Below are 21,319 nucleotides of genomic sequence, written 5' to 3' on the forward strand. Positions count from 1 at the left end.
CTCTAGGGGTGTGACACAAAATAAAAAAATTGTTAAAGTAATAACACAGAGAAGCCATCACCAAAACAACAAGTGGCACAAACAAGTACTAAAAAAAACTACCTGAAAGATTTACTTGAACACATACTTGAATGGCAAATTAAACTGAGTGCCTATAACCAGCCAGGACTTAATGAATCAACACCTATAGCTAGTATCTGAAAACTTAAATCCTATACTGTTTGATGGGTATGATGTTCTTTTTGTACAATATATTAACACGGTGAATGGATGGTAAAAAAGAATTTATTTTGTTTCACTCTTACGCAATTTGTTTTTGATAGTATGGTTTATTAGTGACAATGTTTCTTTAAGAGAGAATAACCCATTTAACTTTTTAACAAAACTACAATTTTGATTGGATGAATCAAGTGTATGCGATGAAGAGTTAGTTTTTAAAAGCTTGTTTCAGTGTGCTGTTCTTGTTCTGATGAAGTCCTGTAAATAGAGGGATAAAAGCACTTAATATTGGATATTAAAAAGTATTTTTACTACTTGTTTGTGCTGCTTGTATTTTTGGTGACAGATTCTTTATATTATTATTTTATCTGTGGGGATCTACTTTGAGGCAATATGTTCCTTGACAAATATGGAGACTCCATCACAGTTACCATCAGTCATGAACAGTACAAAATAATTATCTGCTTGTCCTAACACTATGGTACAATAACAGTCATTTTATTCACTGACTAAGGTTGACTATGACAAGCACTCACTGGAACACAGAGAGATAAAGCAAAACTATTGCATTCTGTGATCCATACTGAAACATTTATTAGAAGAAGAACATCACATATATAACAAATAGGAAGAAAAATATTTTAAAGAAGTTTCAAATGTTTTCAACTCTTGCCTGTGCTCCACTGCATGTCGTATAAAAACGCCAAACAGCACCTTTACCCATTAGGGAGCATTTTCTTGTTATATTCCAACAAGAAAAACACTTTTAAAGAAATATAATTTTCATACACTGTCATCACTGAGGGAAAATATAAACTTTAACCTCAGTGTCATCAGTGTAGGAAAAATGTGTTTTGTGTCCATAGACTTTAATGGACACGTAAGTGTACTGGTACGTGCAAAGGTGTCCCATTAAAGTCTATGGATGCAACACATATCACCACAAGGTAAGATCATAGTAGTGAATACTAAATTTATTTTGTTTGTTGCTTAATAAAAAGTTTATGAAGCTTTTTATTTAAAAAATGTCCAAAACGCTTAACAACAGAGAAGTAGAAAAATGCATTGCTGCACTGTGACTCATCAAATTCCAAGGTACATATCACAACTTTGGAAAATCACCTTAACATTTTCCCTAAACTTTTTATTGTAGTCATTAGTTTTAAAATCATCAACATTTTCAATGTATATCTCCAATAAGGTAATTGAAGGCAGAGGTTAAACAAATTATACTGCATTTCTAATGATAATGATTTCTGCTTGTATCTTCATACCTTACATTTGTGGCTTATGCCTATGACTATACAGTAGTGCTAGTTAAAAGGAGATGTGTTTACACACACACACACACACACACACACACACACACACACACACACACACACACACACACACAAACACAAAGAAACATCCACCCATCCACACATGCACAAACACAAACATATATGTGAGTTCACCCAAAAAGTAATTTCTACATTATACAGTAGTTGGCCAAAAAAACTTTGCCAGCACTTACCAGGAAAAAAATATATGCTGTTTACTATACAGAAGCATTTTGCAGTAACTTTCGTTACAGTAGAAGACATGGGTCCAAAAGTTGTTTTATTGGCTGTTGGTGGTATTACAGACTCTGACGTTATCACCGATGACATGGAAGCAGTTGACAAAGATGATGTCAGTATTGCATGTGAAGATTCACTTGTTATTGAAGGAGTCGATTGTACTGTAAACTCTCCAGGGACTGTTTCATGTGGGGAGGTAGATGGCAGGACAGTTTCTGAAACTGCTGTTTGAGAAGCTACAGGTGGTGTTGTTAATGATATTTTTGTAATCACACTTGTAACTAAACTAGATGGAATATTCTCAGTAATACCAGGTGAAGATTGTGATATCCTACTTGAGAGCTCTGTTGCTTTGGAAGTTACAGTGGAAAAACGTGGCAAGGACGTGCTAAGTAATGAAGTGACTGATGGTGCTACAGATTTCCCTGGGGATGTTTCTGGTGAAGAAATATATGATGGTCCGGTTTCTGAAACAGCTGTTTGTGATACTATTGGTGGTGAGGTCAGTAAGGTTTCTGCAGTCACACTTGGAGAAACATATGGTTTGCTTTTTTCTGAAGGTGATGTTGACTGTCCCTCTGGAGAAGATCTTGGATATGATGGAGTTGTCTGTTCACTTACTGCAGGACTATGTGTAACTCTCTGCACTGTACCTGGTGATGTTTCAGTTATCTCAGTTGAGACTCTAGTTGTTTCTGAGATTAATACTGGTGTTGTTTTCTCTGTAATTGCAGTTACAGTTGGAGGAGATGGAGGCTTGCTTACTACTGAAGTGGCTAATGGTGCTGCAGATTTCCCTGGGGATGTTTCCGGTGAAGAAACATATGATGGTCCGGTTTCTGAAACAGCTGTTTGTGATACTATTGGTGGTGAGGTCAGTAAGGTTTCTGCAGTCATACTTGGAGAAAGATATGGTTTGCTCCTTTCTGAAGGAGATGTCGACTGTCCCTCTGGAGAAGATCTTGGATATGATGGAGTTGTCTGTTCACTTACAGCAGGACTATGTGTAACTCTTTGTACTGTACCTGGTGATGTTTCTGTTATCTCAGTTGAGACTCTAGTTGTTTCTGAGAATAATACTGGTGTTGTTTTTTCTGTAACTGCAGTTACAGTTGGAGGAGATGGGGGCTTGCTTACTACTGAAGTTGGTGATGGTGCTGCAGATTTCCCTGGGGATATTTCTGGTGAAGAGACATATGATGGTTCAGTTTCTGAAACAGCTGTTGGTGATACTACTAGTGGTGAGGTCAGTAATGTTTCTGCAGTCACACTTGGAGAAACATATGGTTTGCTCCTTTCTGTTGGGGATGTTGATTGTCCCTCAGGAGAGGATCTTGGATATGATGGAGTTGTCTGTTCACTTACTGCAGGACTATGTGTAACTCTCTGCACTGTACCTGGTGATGTTTCTGTTATCTCAGTTGAAACTCTAGTTGTTCCTGAGAGTAATACTGGTGTTGTCTTCTCTGTAACTGCAGTTACAGTTGGAGGAGATGGAGGCTTGCTTACTACTGAAGTGGATGATGGTGCTGCAGATTTCCCTGGGGATGTTTCTGGAGAAGAAACATATGATGGTCTGGTTTCTGATACAGCAGTTTGTGATACTATTGGTGGTGAGGTCAGTAATGATTCTGCTGTCACACTTGGAGAAACATATGGTTTGCTTCTTTCTGAAGGTGATGTTGACTGTCCCTCTGGAGAAGATCTTGGATATGATGGAGTTGTCTGTTCACTTACTGCAGGACTATGTGTAACTCTCTGCACTGTACCTGGTGATGTTTCTGTTATCTCAGTTGAGACTCTAGCTGTTTCTGAGATTAATACTGGTGTTGTTTTCTCTGTAACTGCAGTTACAGTTGGAGGAGATGGAGGCTTACTTACTACTGAAGTGGATGATGGTGCTGCAGATTTCCCTGGGGATGTTTCTGGAGAAGAAACATAGGCTGGTCCAGTTTCTGATACAGCAGTTTGTGATACTATTGGTGGTGAGGTCAGTAATGTTTCTGCTGTCACACTTGGAGAAACATATGGTTTGCTTTTTTCTGAAGGTGATGTTGACTGTCCCTCTGGAGAAGATCTTGGATATGATGGAGTTGTCTGTCCACTTATTGCAGGACTATGTGTAACTCTCTGCACTGTACCTGGTGATGTTTCTGTTATCTCAGTTGAGACTCTAGCTGTTTCTGAGATTAATATTGGTGTTGTTTTCTCTGTAACTGCAGTTACAGTTGGAGGAGATGGAGGCTTGCTTACTACTGAAGTGGTTGATGGGGCTACAGATTTCCCTGGGGATGTTTCTGGTGAAGAAACATAAGATGGTCCGGTTTCTGAAACAGCTGTTTGTGATACTTCTGGTGGTAAGGTCAGTAATGTTTCTGCAGTCACACTTGGAGAAACATATGGTTTGCTTCTTTCTGAAGGTGATGTTGACTGTCCCTCTGGAGAAGATCTTGGATATGATGGAGTTGTCTGTTCACTTACTGCAGGACTATGTGTAACTCTCTGCACTGTACCTGGTGATGTTTCTGTTATCTCAGTTGAGACTCTAGCTGTTTCTGAGATTAATACTGGTGTTGTTTTCTCTGTAACTGCAGTTACAGTTGGAGGAGATGGAGGCTTACTTACTACTGAAGTGGATGATGGTACTGCAGATTTCCCTGGGGATGTTTCTGGTGAAGAAACATAAGATGGTCCGGTTTCTGAAACAGCTGTTTGTGATACTTCTGGTGGTGAGGTCAGTAATGTTTCTGCAGTCACACTTGGAGAAACATATGGTTTGCTTCTTTCTGAAGGTGATGTTGACTGTCCCTCTGGAGAAGATCTTGGATATGATGGAGTTGTCTGTTCACTTACTGCAGGACTATGTGTAACTCTTTGCACTGTACCTGGTGATGTTTCTGTTATCTCAGTTGAGACTCTAGCTGTTTCTGAGATTAATATTGGTGTTGTTTTCTCTGTAGCAGCAGTTGCAGTTGGAGGAGATGGAGGCTTACTTACTACTGAAGTGGTTGATGGTACTGCAGATTTCCCTGGGGATGTTTCTGGTGAAGAAACATAAGATGGTCCGGTTTCTGAAACAGCTGTTTGTGATACTTCTGGTGGTGAGGTCAGTAATGTTTCTGCAGTCACACTTGGAGAAACATATGGTTTGCTTCTTTCTGAAGGTGATGTTGACTGTCCCTCTGGAGAAGATCTTGGATATGATGGAGTTGTCTGTTCACTTACTGCAGGACTATGTGTAACTCTCTGCACTGTACCTGGTGATGTTTCTGTTATCTCAGTTGAGACTCTAGCTGTTTCTGAGATTAATACTGGTGTTGTTTTCTCTGTAACTGCAGTTACAGTTGGAGGAGATGGAGGCTTACTTACTACTGAAGTGGATGATGGTACTGCAGATTTCCTGGGGATGTTTCTGGTGAAGAAACATAAGATGGTCCGGTTTCTGAAACAGCTGTTTGTGATACTTCTGGTTGTGAGGTCAGTAATGTTTCTGCAGTCACACTTGGAGAAACATATGGTTTGCTTCTTTCTGAAGGTGATGTTGACTGTCCCTCTGGAGAAGATCTTGGATATGATGGAGTTGTCTGTTCACTTACTGCAGGACTATGTGTAACTCTTTGCACTGTACCTGGTGATGTTTCTGTTATCTCAGTTGAGACTCTAGCTGTTTCTGAGATTAATATTGGTGTTGTTTTCTCTGTAGCAGCAGTTGCAGTTGGAGGAGATGGAGGCTTACTTACTACTGAAGTGGTTGATGGTACTGCAGATTTCCCTGGGGATGTTTCTGGTGAAGAAACATAAGATGGTCCGGTTTCTGAAACAGCTGTTTGTGATACTTCTGGTGGTGAGGTCAGTAATGTTTCTGCAGTCACACTTGGAGAAACATATGGTTTGCTTCTTTCTGAAGGTGATGTTGACTGTCCCTCTGGAGAAGATCTTGGATATGATGGAGTTGTCTGTTCACTTACTGCAGGACTATGTGTAACTCTCTGCACTGTACCTGGTGATGTTTCTGTTATCTCAGTTGAGACTCTAGCTGTTTCTGAGATTAATACTGGTGTTGTTTTCTCTGTAACTGCAGTTACAGTTGGAGGAGATGGAGGCTTACTTACTACTGAAGTGGATGATGGTACTGCAGATTTCCTGGGGATGTTTCTGGTGAAGAAACATAAGATGGTCCGGTTTCTGAAACAGCTGTTTGTGATACTTCTGGTTGTGAGGTCAGTAATGTTTCTGCAGTCACACTTGGAGAAACATATGGTTTGCTTCTTTCTGAAGGTGATGTTGACTGTCCCTCTGGAGAAGATCTTGGATATGATGGAGTTGTCTGTTCACTTACTGCAGGACTATGTGTAACTCTTTGCACTGTACCTGGTGATGTTTCTGTTATCTCAGTTGAGACTCTAGCTGTTTCTGAGATTAATATTGGTGTTGTTTTCTCTGTAGCAGCAGTTGGAGGAGATGGAGGCTTACTTACTACTGAAGTGGTTGATGGTACTGCAGATTTCCCTGGGGATGTTTCTGGTGAAGAAACATAAGATGGTCCGGTTTCTGAAACAGCTGTTTGTGATACTTCTGGTGGTGAGGTCAGTAATGTTTCTGCAGTCACACTTGGAGAAACATATGGTTTGCTTCTTTCTGAAGGTGATGTTGACTGTCCCTCTGGAGAAGATCTTGGATATGATGGAGTTGTCTGTTCACTTACTGCAGGACTATGTGTAACTCTCTGCACTGTACCTGGTGATGTTTCTGTTATCTCAGTTGAGACTCTAGCTGTTTCTGAGATTAATACTGGTGTTGTTTTCTCTGTAACTGCAGTTACAGTTGGAGGAGATGGAGGCTTACTTACTACTGAAGTGGATGATGGTGCTGCAGATTTCCCTGGGGATGTTTCTGGAGAAGAAACATAGGCTGGTCCAGTTTCTGATACAGCAGTTTGTGATACTATTGGTGGTGAGGTCAGTAATGTTTCTGCTGTCACACTTGGAGAAACATATGGTTTGCTTTTTTCTGAAGGTGATGTTGACTGTCCCTCTGGAGAAGATCTTGGATATGATGGAGTTGTCTGTCCACTTATTGCAGGACTATGTGTAACTCTCTGCACTGTACCTGGTGATGTTTCTGTTATCTCAGTTGAGACTCTAGCTGTTTCTGAGATTAATATTGGTGTTGTTTTCTCTGTAACTGCAGTTACAGTTGGAGGAGATGGAGGCTTGCTTACTACTGAAGTGGTTGATGGGGCTACAGATTTCCCTGGTGATGTTTCTGGAGAAGAAACATAGGATGGTCCGGTTTCTGATACAGCAGTTTGTGATACTATTGGTGGTGAGGTCAGTAATGTTTCTGTAGTCACACTTGGAGAAACATATGGTTTGCTTCTTTCTGAAGGTGATGTTGACTGCACCTCTGGAGAAGATCTTGGATATGATGGAGTTGTCTGTTCACTTACTGCAGGACTATGTGTAACTCTTTGCACTGTACCTGGTGATGTTTCTGTTATCTCAGTTGAGACTCTAGCTGTTTCTGAGATTAATATTGGTGTTGTTTTCTCTGTAGCAGCAGTTGCAGTTGGAGGAGACGGAGGCTTACTTACTACTGAAGTGGTTGATGGTACTGCAGATTTCCCTGGGGATGTTTCTGGTGAAGAAACATAAGATGGTCCGGTTTCTGAAACAGCTGTTTGTGATACTTCTGGTGGTGAGGTCAGTAATGTTTCTGCAGTCACACTTGGAGAAACATATGGTTTGCTCCTTTCTGAAGGTGATGTTGACTGTCCCTCTGGAGAAGATCTTGGATATGATGGAGTTGTCTGCTCACTTACTACAGGACTATATGTAACTCTCTGTACTGTACCTGGTGATGTTTCTGTTATCTCAGTTGAGGCTCTAGCTGTTTCTGTGATTAATACTGGTGTTGATTTCTCTGTAACTGCAGTTACAGTTGGAGGAGATGGAGGCTTGCTGACTACTGAAGTGGTTGATGGTGCTGCAGATTTCCCTGGGGATGTTTCTGGAGAAGAAACATATGATGGTCCTGTTTCTGATACAGCAGTTTGTGATACTATCAGTGGTGAGGTCAGTAATGTTTCTGCTGTCACACTTGGAGAAACATATGGTTTGCTTTTTTCTGAAGGTAATGTTGACTGTCCCTCTGGAGAAGATCTTGGATATGATGGAGTTGTCTGTTCACTTACTGCAGGACTGTGTGTAACTCTCTGTGCTGTACCTGGTGATGTTTCTGTTATCTCAGTTGAGACTCTAGCTGTTTCTGAGATTAATATTGGTGTTGTTTTCTCTGTAACTGCAGTTACAGTTGGAGGAGATGGAGGCTTGCTTACTACTGAAGTGGTTGATGGTGCTGCAGATTTTTCTGGGGATGTTTCTGGAGAAGAAACATATGAAGGTCCAGTTTCTGATACAGCAGTTTGTGATACTATTGGTGGTGAGGTAAGTAATGTTTCTGCTGTCACACTTGGGGAAACATATGGTTTGCTTCTTTCTGAAGGTGATGTTGACTGTCCCTCTGGAGAAGATCTTGGATATGATGGAGTTGTCTGTTCACTTACTGCAGGACTATGTGTAACTCTCTGTACTGTACCTGGTGATGTTTCTGTTATCTCAGTTGAGACTCTAGCTGTTTCTGAGATTAATATTTGTGGTGTTTTTTCGGTAACTGCAGTTACAGTTGGAGGAGATGGAGGCTTGCTTGCTACTGAAGTTGTTGATGGTGAAGAAACATATGATGGTCCAGTTTCTGAAACAGCTGTTTGTGATACTACTAGTGGTGAGGTCAGTAATGTTTCTGCAGTCAAACTTGGAGAAACATATGGTTTGCTCTTTTCTGATGGGGATGTTGACTGTCCCTCTGGAGAAGATCTTGGATATGACGGGATTGTCTGTTCACTTACTGCAGAACTATGTGTAACTCTCTGCACTGTACCTGGTGATGTTTCTGTTATCTCAGTTGATACTCCAGTTGTTTCTGAGATTATTACTGGTGTTGTTTTTTCTGAAGCTGAAGATTTGGTGAAGGGAGTTGGCAACGGTGAAGTGGTGGTTTCTTGTGCAGCTGAAGTTTTTTGTGTTTGTGATGGTGATGGTCTAATTTTTTGAGTATATTGAGATGATTCAGAAGTCATTACTGATGTTGTTACTTCACCTTTTCCTGAAGTTTCTCCATGAGGTGTTACAAGTGATGAAGCGGATGGTGTTGCCGATACTGAAACTGGTGTGTGTGAACTTGCTGGTGGTGTTGTTAATGTAGATACTGCTGCTGTAGCTAAAGAAGCTGGTGGCTTGCTTTCTTTCTGAACTGTTGTTGAATACGCTGTGGATGGAGTTCTCAGCTGAGATGTTGATATATGTGTGCTTGTTGAACTTTCTGTGGATCTCTCTTCTGTGCTGAGTGAAGTTTTTGTTACCTCGGTTGAAATCTCTGTTGATTTTGAAATAGATACTTAAGTTATAAACAATGAAATTAACTGAAATTACTTTAGATATATTTGGTGAATGCATAACTGTAGGTGTTGACTCTTCCACTAGTGCATCATGGGAGTTTGATAAGGCTACTGTGTTTTCATTATGTGTCAGTACCTTTTATCATCTTTAAAAGCAAACAGCAGGGGGCAGAAGCATACCTTACATACTCAGAAATCTATCGCATTAATGTGCAAGGATTTACATAATTAAATAATAACAGCATTGGTATTAATCACAGATCGTACTAGACTGAAATACTGAAATGTGACTCGTACTTCACTTAGAACTTTTGTTGATCATAGCCCTGCCCCCCTGAAAAAAACTGAACTCTAGATGAAGTCTGACTCAAATCTTGATCCTAATTTGATGTAACTCTGAGTGGTCTTCTTTTACAGTAATGTTTACCACATTCCACAAAATAATGCATTTTTGTTAAATTGTATATGAACAACTAAAACTTTAACAAGGTAGTTACTGATACTTTTGTTGTACAGGTTACTGACACTTTCCTTGCATCATAAAATGTATTTAAAACACTATTGCAATATGTTACATGACACAATTATTGCACCACTATTTACTTTCTTTTACGTGCTTCTTTGAAAAGCTGGTGAGAAACTTAGCAACATTCTAACAGACCATAATTTTTAGATGAAGTACAGCTGGCTTTTAATACAATTTAAACCACTCCATGTGGTAAATGTCCAATTGAATTTGTCCTTGCACCCTTTTCAGTCATTAACAGGATCATAAAAGCCATAGTAAATACAATTCATCCATCCATAACCCCTTTCCCTTTTTTTGCACATGGGGTTGGGATGTCATTTCAACAGTGACAATCATCTACAGACAAGGTTTACATTGCCTGGTGACTAGACCTGCCCCAGTTTTTGTTCCACACCACACATTCACATGCACACTCACACCTATGGCTAATTCAGACCATCCAAGCCACCTACTGCATGTCTTTGGAATGTGGGAGGAAACCAGAGCACCCAGAGAAAATCCATGTGACTGCAGGGTAGACATGCAGATTCTGCCTAGAACGCACCCCAGCCTAGAATTGAACCAGTGAACCTCTTTCTGTAAGACGACAACACAATCTGCTGCACTATTGTGCAGCCCTTTAAAGTTAGTACAATATGTATAGATAATATAGTATGGCCAGTTAACCAACATGTTTTAGTGAGATGGTGAAAGCCACAGTACGAGGAACAACATTTGCAGACAGAGGAAGGACATGTAAGCCCCCCACAAGACTGTCCAGAGATCAGGAGTGAACCCTAGCCTTGTGAAGCATAGAGATTACTACTAAGCCATAAAACTCTCCTGCTCGATGTCTCTTTAACACAATGTTTTGCTTTATCCAATAATTACTTTTGATGATACTTTGCAAGAAAAATGGACTCATACAAGTAATTTGTTCATAAGAGGAGCTGAAGATTTGCTTACTGCTTCCTCCCTTCCTGAAGCCATAATATTATGGTTTCTAGGCAAGAAAATGAGATGCCACAGCAGATACTGTCACTAAAAATGGGGGGGGGGGGATCTAAGATATAGAAGTCTAGGAGTAGGAAGATGGCAAATGGTCAAATCAGTTAGTTATGTATTTGTCTATAATAACTAAAAATTAATAGAAGAACAGTCTAGAAAAGCAAGTCTGGTAGAAATGCCTTCATTTCTGATTTACAGCCCTCTCTTCTGAAAATCTCTCAGCTCTGACACATTACACTGGTTTAGTAACTTCTATCATAACACATATTTCAAAGTTGAAATAGTAAATACCCTTTTCTTGACTACCCAACTGCACAAAGGTATCGTTCAAGACTTCATTCTTTCCCCCTTTCCTTTCTCTCCCTTTATTAACAAACGGCTTCTTTTAATCCTTTACACAGATGATATGGTCATCCACAGGTCCAGTCACAATGATATGGTCATCCACAGGTCCAGTCACACACACTCCATCATCAAGTCCCAACTCCAGTCCAAACTCCTCCTGCTTCAGCATTGGCTAACATAATATAACCTTCTCCTGAGCCCCTCTAAAACCAAAGCAATGCTCTTTGGGATGCATGAAAACCTTGGGAACTGGCCATGCAGCCTCCCCATTTCATCAGTAAAACAGATAACTCCTTCAAACATCCAGAGCTGTGGCTAAAACAATGACTCAGCTTTTGGTTTCCATGTAAATATGAATTTCCTCCTCTTCTGGCTTAAATAACTCTCCTTTTCTATCAACCCTGCAAGGGCCACTATTAGTAAAAATGTAATGCTTGCCCAGTTTGAACATGGTCGACCCATAATTGCCTCTGCTTCCAGGCAAAACACACCCACACTCCAAGTAACTTTCACTTCCATTTGTTGATACTGCAATAAATATCCTACCTAAGAACACCAGTGACTCAGACTCAGAAAACAAATTGGGTCCCCATTCAACAAAAAGTCAGTCTGCTCCTATGAACTCAACTCTTCAAACTTTTATACTTTCAAAGTTTTCTCCCTTTTGAACCAAACTCCATGTAAAACTCTACACCACCACTCACAAACTTATCTCTCTCTCTCTCTCTTACTTTTACCTCTCCAGGAATATCCCTTCACATCACTATACCACCCTTCCCCATTCTAGTTCCCACCCTGTGAGATACCATCCCTCCACTCATCAGGGACAATTCCAATTAATTCACATCCATAAGAGATCTTAAAACCTACATTAAACATCAGACCAAGTGGTCCTGATACCCTAAATGTCATGGCACATAACTACCCCTTACCCCCTACTCCCATTCCCCCCAAGCTTCATCATTGGCATTCTAACCTAACTATGGACATAGCTCAACACTGTAACCCCTTATTCCATCTAAACTTCTTTTTTCTACAAATGCATTCCTTCTAAACTGCTCCTTTGTTTCTAGCTCCCACCGTATTGTATATGTCAGTGGTATTGCTTAGCAAATGTCGTAATCCCACTACCTTGGAACTTAAATTATTTATTTGTAAATGTATTTGTGATTGTGCTGCCTCATCCTTATGTATGAACCACTGCTTTGTACCTTCGGTTGTGATTTCTTTTCATCCGGGTTGAGCCTGCAAATGGTCAGCTTTGATCAGTGCACTACTCTGATAAATAAATGAATAAATACAAATGAATAAGTAAATAATTCTCCAGTCCATTTTCCACTAATCAGCTCTGTCCTTACAAGATCATCAAAATAGTGGAACTTATTCTGACAGCCAGTGGGTACAAGGCATTGAAACTTGTTCAGCACAAGGTACCTATCTATTTCAGATCATCCAGTCTCACTCATCAGAACACTATATGTACAGCTGTGAGCAATTTTTGGGAAACACCAGCTCCTTTACTGCATGTCTTTGGGATGTGGGAAGAAAATGAAACATGCATAGAAAACTCATGTGGATACAGGGAGGACATGAAGGTTCCACACAGAAGAGATCCTAACCTAGAAAGAAATAAGAGAACTATCTGGTGTAGTACATTATCTTAAATGTTATCTGAGGAATCAATAACTCTATGAAACTGCATCTGCTTTTGTAGCATTGTTAGTGTTCTATTATTATATGTTATACTTCACATGCACCAACTATCTCCAACTAAAAATGAAATGGATCTAGCAAAAGTGTTGAGAAATGTTGAGAAAGTGTTAAGAAACCATATCTCAGCTTGCATGTGTAGATGAGATATTTTTAAATGACAGCTAGGCCCTAAGCTTGTTTTCTTTCTACAGGGCATTATCTTCCACTTTACAGAATGGTGCACAAATTTCTACATATTAAAAAATTGTACAAATTAGCAATTTTTCTTCTCTCTGCACGTTAGCCCTATTCCTCACTGCACACCATATTGGGGTTGAATTACATTTCATGATACTTTCTTTAGGAATTTGCCTCCCTTGTTCTTCCATCATTTTGTATCTCACATTTGAAAGTTTCTTATCAACATGAACACATTTATCAAGCTGGTAGTAACTTTTTTGTTACTTCACATCCACTGGCATTATAGAGCTATTCAGGCTAAAATATAATAGCTTTTTAAACCCTACATTGCCATTCACAGCTGCATTATTTTACTCTCTATGGTCATACACTTATTGAGCCTTTGGTAGTTTGAAGGTGAAGAAACCTCATAACCACTAAGAGTAATTTAACTAATTGGCTGAGCTTTGCAAGCCAAGCAATTTAATTCTCTGGTTAAATAACAGAAGGAATGTGAGAAGAATACAGGACCTGAAATTTAAAAAGTTCCAATTTCTAAAAATGTTATATTATCTCACTTGTTTTTTGCACTTCTGCAAGTACGTCTTACAAACTGTGCAACATATATGTTAGAAGCTAGTCATTAACGTTTTTACTAAGGATTCTCAAACTGCCTCAGATCTAAGTGACTGAAACTAAGATCTGACACAAATGCCAGGGTAAATTAATCAATCATTTGCACCCTCTTGGTGCATTGTGGGTAAAAATTAGCTTTCCAAGAAAACAATATCATGTCACAATGTCTCTTCATGAGGGCGTTCAGGGTTACATAACAAAATTAATAAGCAGATGTTGTGCTGTTTGCAAGTTTGGATCATGAAGAACTTCATGATGAGATAAAAACATTTTTTTCAGTTTCTACCCATAGCGGTCCCTTAAAGATGTGGGATTTTATTGATTTGATTGGAAGTATACCAATATAAAATAGAGACTATGCTTAGCTTAATTCCTTAACCAACATTTTCAAACTAAAGGCATTACTCAAAAAGAAGCAGAAGCTTGAAATGGTCCTTCATACCAATGAGGCATCTCAGACATAGGTAGTTAGCCTGCAGCTGTTTTACCAAGACAGAATTGCCCCTCAAATAAAATATATAATAATTAAATGCATCTTGGTGAACTTTTTCTCAGAGCTCTGCTTTCTGCATCTCATAGAAACATGCTGGTTGCTTGGCTATACCAAATTACCTATATTTATTTAATTGCTCTTGTGTTAGTCATCATGCCAGAAGATGGTCCGAGAAGGACTACTTCATTAATACCACTAATTGAATCTCCAGCATACAGAACTATAGAATGGAAGCAGTATAGTACATTTTGTTTGTTTAATCTACAGTTATAAACAAATACGATCATTTAAATCATAATGTTCATATTAACAAATAATGCAACAATTATAATGTTTATATTATTAACAAACAATAGATAATGTTTGTTATATTCTTTGTATGAACAAACACAGTGACATTTCTAAGTTTCCATTAGACAGTTTTAAATAACTTACCAGAAGGTGTTATTGTTGGATATCCCTGAGAAGTTGTGGAAGAAAAGTGAAATGTGGTTGTGGGTGCCGTAGTTGAGCAGGCTTCAAGCTGCCTATCTATTGTTCCATTTGGGCCACACATTGCAAGGATACAGTCTCCCATACCATCCGTAGTATGGTAGATTACTTCTCCAAAGGGGTACTTCTTCCCGTCGTAGTTACAGTAACAAGCTGGAAATACAAAAAGATTGCTTATGATATTCAGATATGGGACAGTGTCTTCACACTCAGAGACTCAATTTTTTCACAACATTTATACTCTTCTAGAAGAGTATCAATACAGATTTTTATTTGTCAAGATGTGCACTTGTTCAGCAGTAAAGCTTAGTTTCTTTCCACCTCTGAAGTAATTTTTTCCAGTGATCAGTGACTGTTTCATGAAGCACCCATCAGTCTATAAACACAGAGATTTGAAATAGATGTGTCAAACTACTAATAGCACTAGATCTACAACATATTCTGTGTGTTGGATTTGAAGCACCACCAAAGTGTGAGAGGAACTTAGTGCATGCATACTAATGCTCACAAAAAATGAGCTCAGAAGCCTTCTAATTATTCAGCCTTGTGCGTGTACATGTGTGTGTGTGTGTGTGTGTGTGTCTATATATATATATATATATATATATATATATGTATATATATATATATATATATATATATATATATATATATATATATATATATAGACACACACTCAGACACACACACACACACACACACACACACACACACACACACACACACACACACACACACACACACACACACACACACACACACACACACACACACACACACACACACACACACACACACACAAACACACACATATTTTTTAAAAGATAGATATCCAAAATCACAAAAACACAAAAAATGCATTTAAATATATTTTGTGCAGGGGGCAACCCCACCTCCTGCACCCCCACATTCTCTGTTAATTATGTATATGAACTCTAACATCAGTCTACAGTGGGGAATGGGTGAAATCCCACTTCCTGCTATACCGCAATCTCATACATGCATTTTTCAAAACTCTGTAATTTCAGTATTTGCCAGTAACTAACCTATCCTATCTGACATTCTGACCATTTGACTATTTGGCCTTATGAATGTAATCATGCATATGATTATATAATTATACTAATCAAAGCACATCGACCATTCATTACAGTGACAACACACCAGAACGACACACAGTACACTGAAAAAGGAAAGCAATTTTTCTTTTTCCTTTTCTGATGTTTACCCATAATCCTACCACATATTCAGCTCAAATTTATCTCAAAAACTGATAGAGTGATGCAAGCTCGGGTGTATGTTAGGGTAAGGGGCAGCAGCAGGATTAAGGTTCACGCACATTACAAAGGTGGGCAGGGGGGCTTCTGACCTATATGACAGAACTCAGTATCTAAGAAAATATTAATTATTTTATTGCAATATTATGAACATATGCCATATGCTAGAAATTTTGGTTGTTGTTGTGTCTTTCGGCTTTTCCTGGTTAGGGGCCGCCACAGCGGAACTCCGGTCCGCTAATAATTGGTAGTTGATTTTTACGTGCCGGGTTGCCAGTCCTGATGCACAACCTTCAACGAAGGTACACACATTCACGCATGTCTCCACGCAGAAGACGCTCTAGCTGAGAATCGAACTGGACAGTGTCTTACTGTGAGGCGGCAACGCTACTGCAGCACCACCACCGCGGATATGCTAGAAATTTTGGTAATATCCTGAAATAGAAGGAGTTTATATAGTATTCCATGATATCAAATGAAAACAGTGCTTGAAAAAACTTTGCATTGGTAATCGGTATCTAACTAACACTGCTCTGTAAATATTTACCTTTGTTCATTAACTATGCAGATATGCATCTGTATTGTAATATTTTGGTAAATATCTCAAAAACTAAGTGATGCCAACACAAGTGCTTTGCAGCAAATTGGAGATCACAGCTGCATAGATAAAATTCACACTGATAGGTGTGGTCTGTCTACTATAGCTTGGCAAACATTGACAGTTGTTGGTATAACTGTAATAACACAATTTGTTTTTGTATGATTTATTACTCAGTATAAATTCAGTTTTGTGTTTTGCTAATAAATTAAGAAACACTGATTTAAACAGAAGTGTGTGTGCTGAAAATTTTTCATATTTCCATTTTTCTTTGTAACTTGTACAGTTTTCAAGATATGTGCATTTGTTTACCGGCAGATTTTAAAACTGCATTTTTAGTAAAAGTGAAACCTGTCCAGCCAGGAAATCTGCAGCTGCTAGGATATGTGAAACTTTGCCGATGCTGGATATTAATGAGTTAAGGCATTTTCCACACAGGGGTTGGGGGGGTCTAAACATTCACTGGACAGCCACCCCTTCTTCTAACCTTGAATTCAAGCACAGAATCATTTTCATTGCAACTCTTATTCTATTATTTAATCATTGTTATGTTTTTAAAACATGGCTGTTGAAAATTTGGGACTTTCTAAAGAAGTCTTACTGGAATGAACATAATTTTATTTCATTTTTTTTTATTAAAGTGTTGCATTTTTGTAAGTACTTTTGTACTCTTTTCTTTTGATTTGTAACTTAATATAAACAACTTTGTGAAATGGGCTGGTCTGATCAAATTTGTGTATACATACGCGCACAGATATGCATACTCATATGCACAACAATTCACAGTCCATGCCCATCCCTCCAACCATTTCATGGGGCAGGTGCCCCTCTCACCCTGCCCTACATTTGCTACCAGCTCAGAGACAGACTTGGTGAATGGATATTTGTATAAGACAGTTTCAGCCTGAAACTATAGAAGACCCGGTCATGTCCAGCTATACAAACTGAAGATTATATCACGTCTGTGTTCCAGTTTCATGCACTGGGCAGGAATATTGATTATATCATCAACACTGTGATTATATATATTGACTTTAATTTCTTATAACAAGTTGGGAGTGTTATCCCTGGTACTTCACACTTTCTTTCTCTGGAATAGATCTCTGTACTTTGGCATAGGAGTATCTCTTGCTGATACCATGTGACAGTACAAGCACTCATAAAAGGTTTTGTCGGGTGCTAACGTAAGATACTGTACTCAGGGATGTTTTATACAGTGCTGCCATGTGAAGGCTTTCTTTTGAAACACTGTGAAGCTAGGATAATTATGATACTTGCAACTTTTTTCTGACTTGGGACTTAACTTTACCAGTACATGAGCCATCAGATTTGTCAGATATCACTAGATTGTCAAAAGAAGGTAGTTTTGTCTCTAGACCTTGAGAAGGCACAGAGTATCATGTGTACAAGTAGTAAAACTTATATGAAAGAAATGAGAGGTGCGTATATGAACTGAGGACTTACACAGCTGCTGGCTATTTATAGGCAAATGTAACATGTAAACAAGAGAAATATAACTACGCTGTCAATCTTAGATACGTGTTTGTTACTAGCAGGATGTGGCTACAGTTTAAGGCACTGTACAGTTACTTCAGAATACTACAGAATAAGTCATTTTCATGACTAGTTTTTATTCCTACTTAAAACCAAAATATACTGTAAGTTTTATTAAAAGAAATCCAAGCAAAGAGATTGTCAGGTACACAGAAGGTGGAGGAAGGGAGGTGTGTATGGACTGGGGATTTAATGATAGTATCTCAGTCCTGAATTATCTTTAGTTTGAGGATTCAAAGGGAAAATCATAATTCACCTACCTGTGTCATTTTGCTGACAGTTTATTCCATTCATTGTGCATAAACTAAAACAAAAACAAAAATTCAGTTTTTATTGCTGCATATTATTTCATTGATGAAATGATTAATCATCATTATGATCCATGATTTAATGAAAAAACATTTTGAAAAAAATAAACATGTAACAATTGTCTATTTTTCTAGCTAAAGTTATGGCATATTTATGACTGTGCCAGTGTCATTATACAAATGAAAATCCTAAAAACTTACTTTCATTGAAAGCATTGAACATTAACTAATTTCTTTGATTAAACAAAAGGCCCTGGGCATTTGGGGAAGCCCACCCACACCATCTAATCTTAGGTTACAGATTCTCAGAGAAAAGAATAATATTCAGCCTGGCAAATCAACCAGATCACTCAATTTTTCCTTTTCTGTGCTCCCTGGTTAAGGATCATACATTTGTAGAACTAGTTATCTTAATTTCACAGATCAGCAGTTCATTAAAAAGGCACTCAAATTACTTTCTAATACCAGACTGCACAGACAATATATGATTTTGATGTGGAATTGGAAACACACACGCACGCACACACATATACACACACACACACACACACACACACACACACACACACACACACACACACAAGATGCATACAAGATGCACACGCACGCACACATGCATGCACACTTATAAATACACATACATAGGATTCTTAGGAGTTTCAAGACAGTTAAGTCATGCAACCATCAAAGCCTTTCCAATACCTACCCTCTGGCTGTACCTCTTTCTCAAAGAAGGCTAGGATAGTTAGTCTTGTGGTAATTTGTAGGTACCCATCCAGTCATTCAGGTCTGTTTGATGTAGCACACTGTTTAACCTACAAGGGTAGCTTATTCTAGAGATGGAGGGAGTGTTGCATAAGGAGTCTATCTCTCCATCATGCACTCTTTCTCTGCTAGTGAAGATTTAGGTCGCTGGTTCTGGTGTTCACTAAGCTGTTAGACTTGCAGAGTTTTAGGAGATCAAAGACAACATTGTCTTCAATGATATATTGACAGATGGAACCTCAAGAGTCCAAAAGATACTGAGTAAAGGGACAAAGCTTTTAGCCTGTCTTGGTAGCTCAGTGCCTTTAAGCCTGAACGTTTGTTAGTTAAGAACCCTGTGGAATCTTGAGTTGCTTGATATGTACAGTAAGCTTAATGGGGCATTGTAGTCTATAATTGGTCTAACCAGTTCTGAATATAAGAGAACGCTGAGGTCTTTCGATCTGGATGATTTACCCTTGGTTATTAGTTGTGATAAGTAGGACTTTCTGATTACAGTTGTCACATGATGATCGAAAGAGAGAGACCTGTCAAACCCAGGTACCCAGATCACTGACTACATTTTTGTTTAGTAGTGGAGTGTTGTCTATCCTATAAGTTAAAAGTATGGACTGTCTGCCAAATTAAATGATATTACACCATTTTGCCTTTGATTAGAGTCTATTTTCTGTGCTCTAGATATTAACTAGGGTCATACCTCTCAACCTCTTAGCACAAGAAAACTGGACAAAGTCTAAAATAATGGGGAGGAAGATAAAGGCCGAAAAATAGGGACAGATTTTAAATATTGCTGTTATAGCTGTAGAAAATTGCCAGAATAACAGGATTTCTGTTAGCTTGCATTTTCCGAAGCATATGATATCTGAAATTCAGATGTCTGTCATTATTTAGTGACTTCAGTCCTCAGTTATTTGCCAGAAAAACACAGATTTTATGAGGGACAAACCAAAACTATGAGGCAACAATCTACTCATTCTGCAAAAATCTGTACATTTCAGAGGTATGACTAGGGTAATTTTTTTTTGAAAAACAAACAAGTGTCAGAGGGGGTCTCAACAATAACACGCAGTTTGCAATCGTCTGCAGAATTATGTAACCAGAGAACCTAAATCTCAGTTCTGAGATCAGTGAGGTGAATGAGGAAAAGGAGGGGTCCCAGTACAAAGCCTGGGGGGATTCTTTAGGTTACCTTCATACATTCAGGTGAGGCACCTTCCACATGAACTATGCGGGTTCTGTCTTCTAGCTAATTTGCTATCTATCATACCTCATGTTATCTATATTTAATATTTTATTATTTCTTTAATATTTTACTTTTAATATTTATTTAGTTTACTTACAGTGTCAGTATGGTGTATGGGTATGGTGTCAAATGCTTTGGCTAGGTCAAGATATGCTGTGTGAACAGCATAACCACAGTTAACAGCCTATGGGACCATTCAAAGAATTTAATTTTAATAAGCAGGATCTCCCTCTGACAAGCTGAACTGTTGAGGATCTAGCCTAATGAGATTTTTGAAATCATAATTCATAAAATGCTCAATGGCTTTGCAGATCAGATTCATAAAGCTGATGGCCTTATAATTACAAGGATCAGTGGTAAGGCTACCCTTGCAGAATATTATCTTCACTGTGGTGCACAATAATTCAAGATTATGGCTAAGCTTAGCCGAAAAAATATGAGAGGTTAGGTGAGAGCATGTTTGACACTTTTATGAAAGAACTATTTTTCATGTTTGATATCACCTTCATCACGTTCCTTGCTAATAAATAAGATGAGATGTAAAGAATTGTGGGATAAGTGGAGTTTCAGGGGATAAGGTTTGCACTAACTTGTTTGCTAGAATATTGGTGGTATCTGTGAAGCCCCTGCACTGACCCAGTAATCAAGGAGCCTCAATCTTCACTACTGGCAATAGTGGGGGACATACACACTGAGAGGATGACAAGTACACACACACAGTAAAGTGCAATTTCCTTAAAGAGCACACAGAGATCACAGTCAGTCTGGATCTGGTTTGTCCCGCTTTCTCCAGTTCCTCAATAAGACTCCCCAATGGCACAGCTATAGAGTTGAGATCTCAGCTGAGTGACCAAGCTATGACCACCAGCACCCTGTCTGTCCAGTCAGTGCTTTGTGTCCCTGCCTAGGTAGCTGACACACACACACACACACACACACACACACACACGCGCACACACACTCACACATATACACACACACAC

General features: G+C 38.8%; 1 protein-coding gene across 1 annotated transcript in view; it reads right to left on the minus strand.

The window, feature by feature from the left end:
- LOC122791500 (mucin-5AC-like) overlaps positions 1–21,319 on the minus strand; it is a 272,677-nt gene that overhangs the window by 114,101 nt on the left and 137,257 nt on the right. The window contains exons 28-32 of the mRNA XM_044059242.1: positions 18,281–18,324; positions 14,535–14,744; positions 6,027–9,215; positions 5,284–5,913; positions 1,736–5,170 (exon numbers count right to left, since the gene is read on the minus strand). Of these exons, the coding sequence (XP_043915177.1) occupies positions 1,736–5,170; positions 5,284–5,913; positions 6,027–9,215; positions 14,535–14,744; positions 18,281–18,324 (7,508 nt within the window). The remainder of the gene's footprint in view (positions 1–1,735; positions 5,171–5,283; positions 5,914–6,026; positions 9,216–14,534; positions 14,745–18,280; positions 18,325–21,319) is intronic.

Source organism: Protopterus annectens, chromosome 17.part0 (assembly GCF_019279795.1).
Source record: "Protopterus annectens isolate FY-2018-M chromosome 17.part0, PAN1.0, whole genome shotgun sequence".
NCBI lineage: Eukaryota > Metazoa > Chordata > Ceratodontiformes > Protopteridae > Protopterus > Protopterus annectens.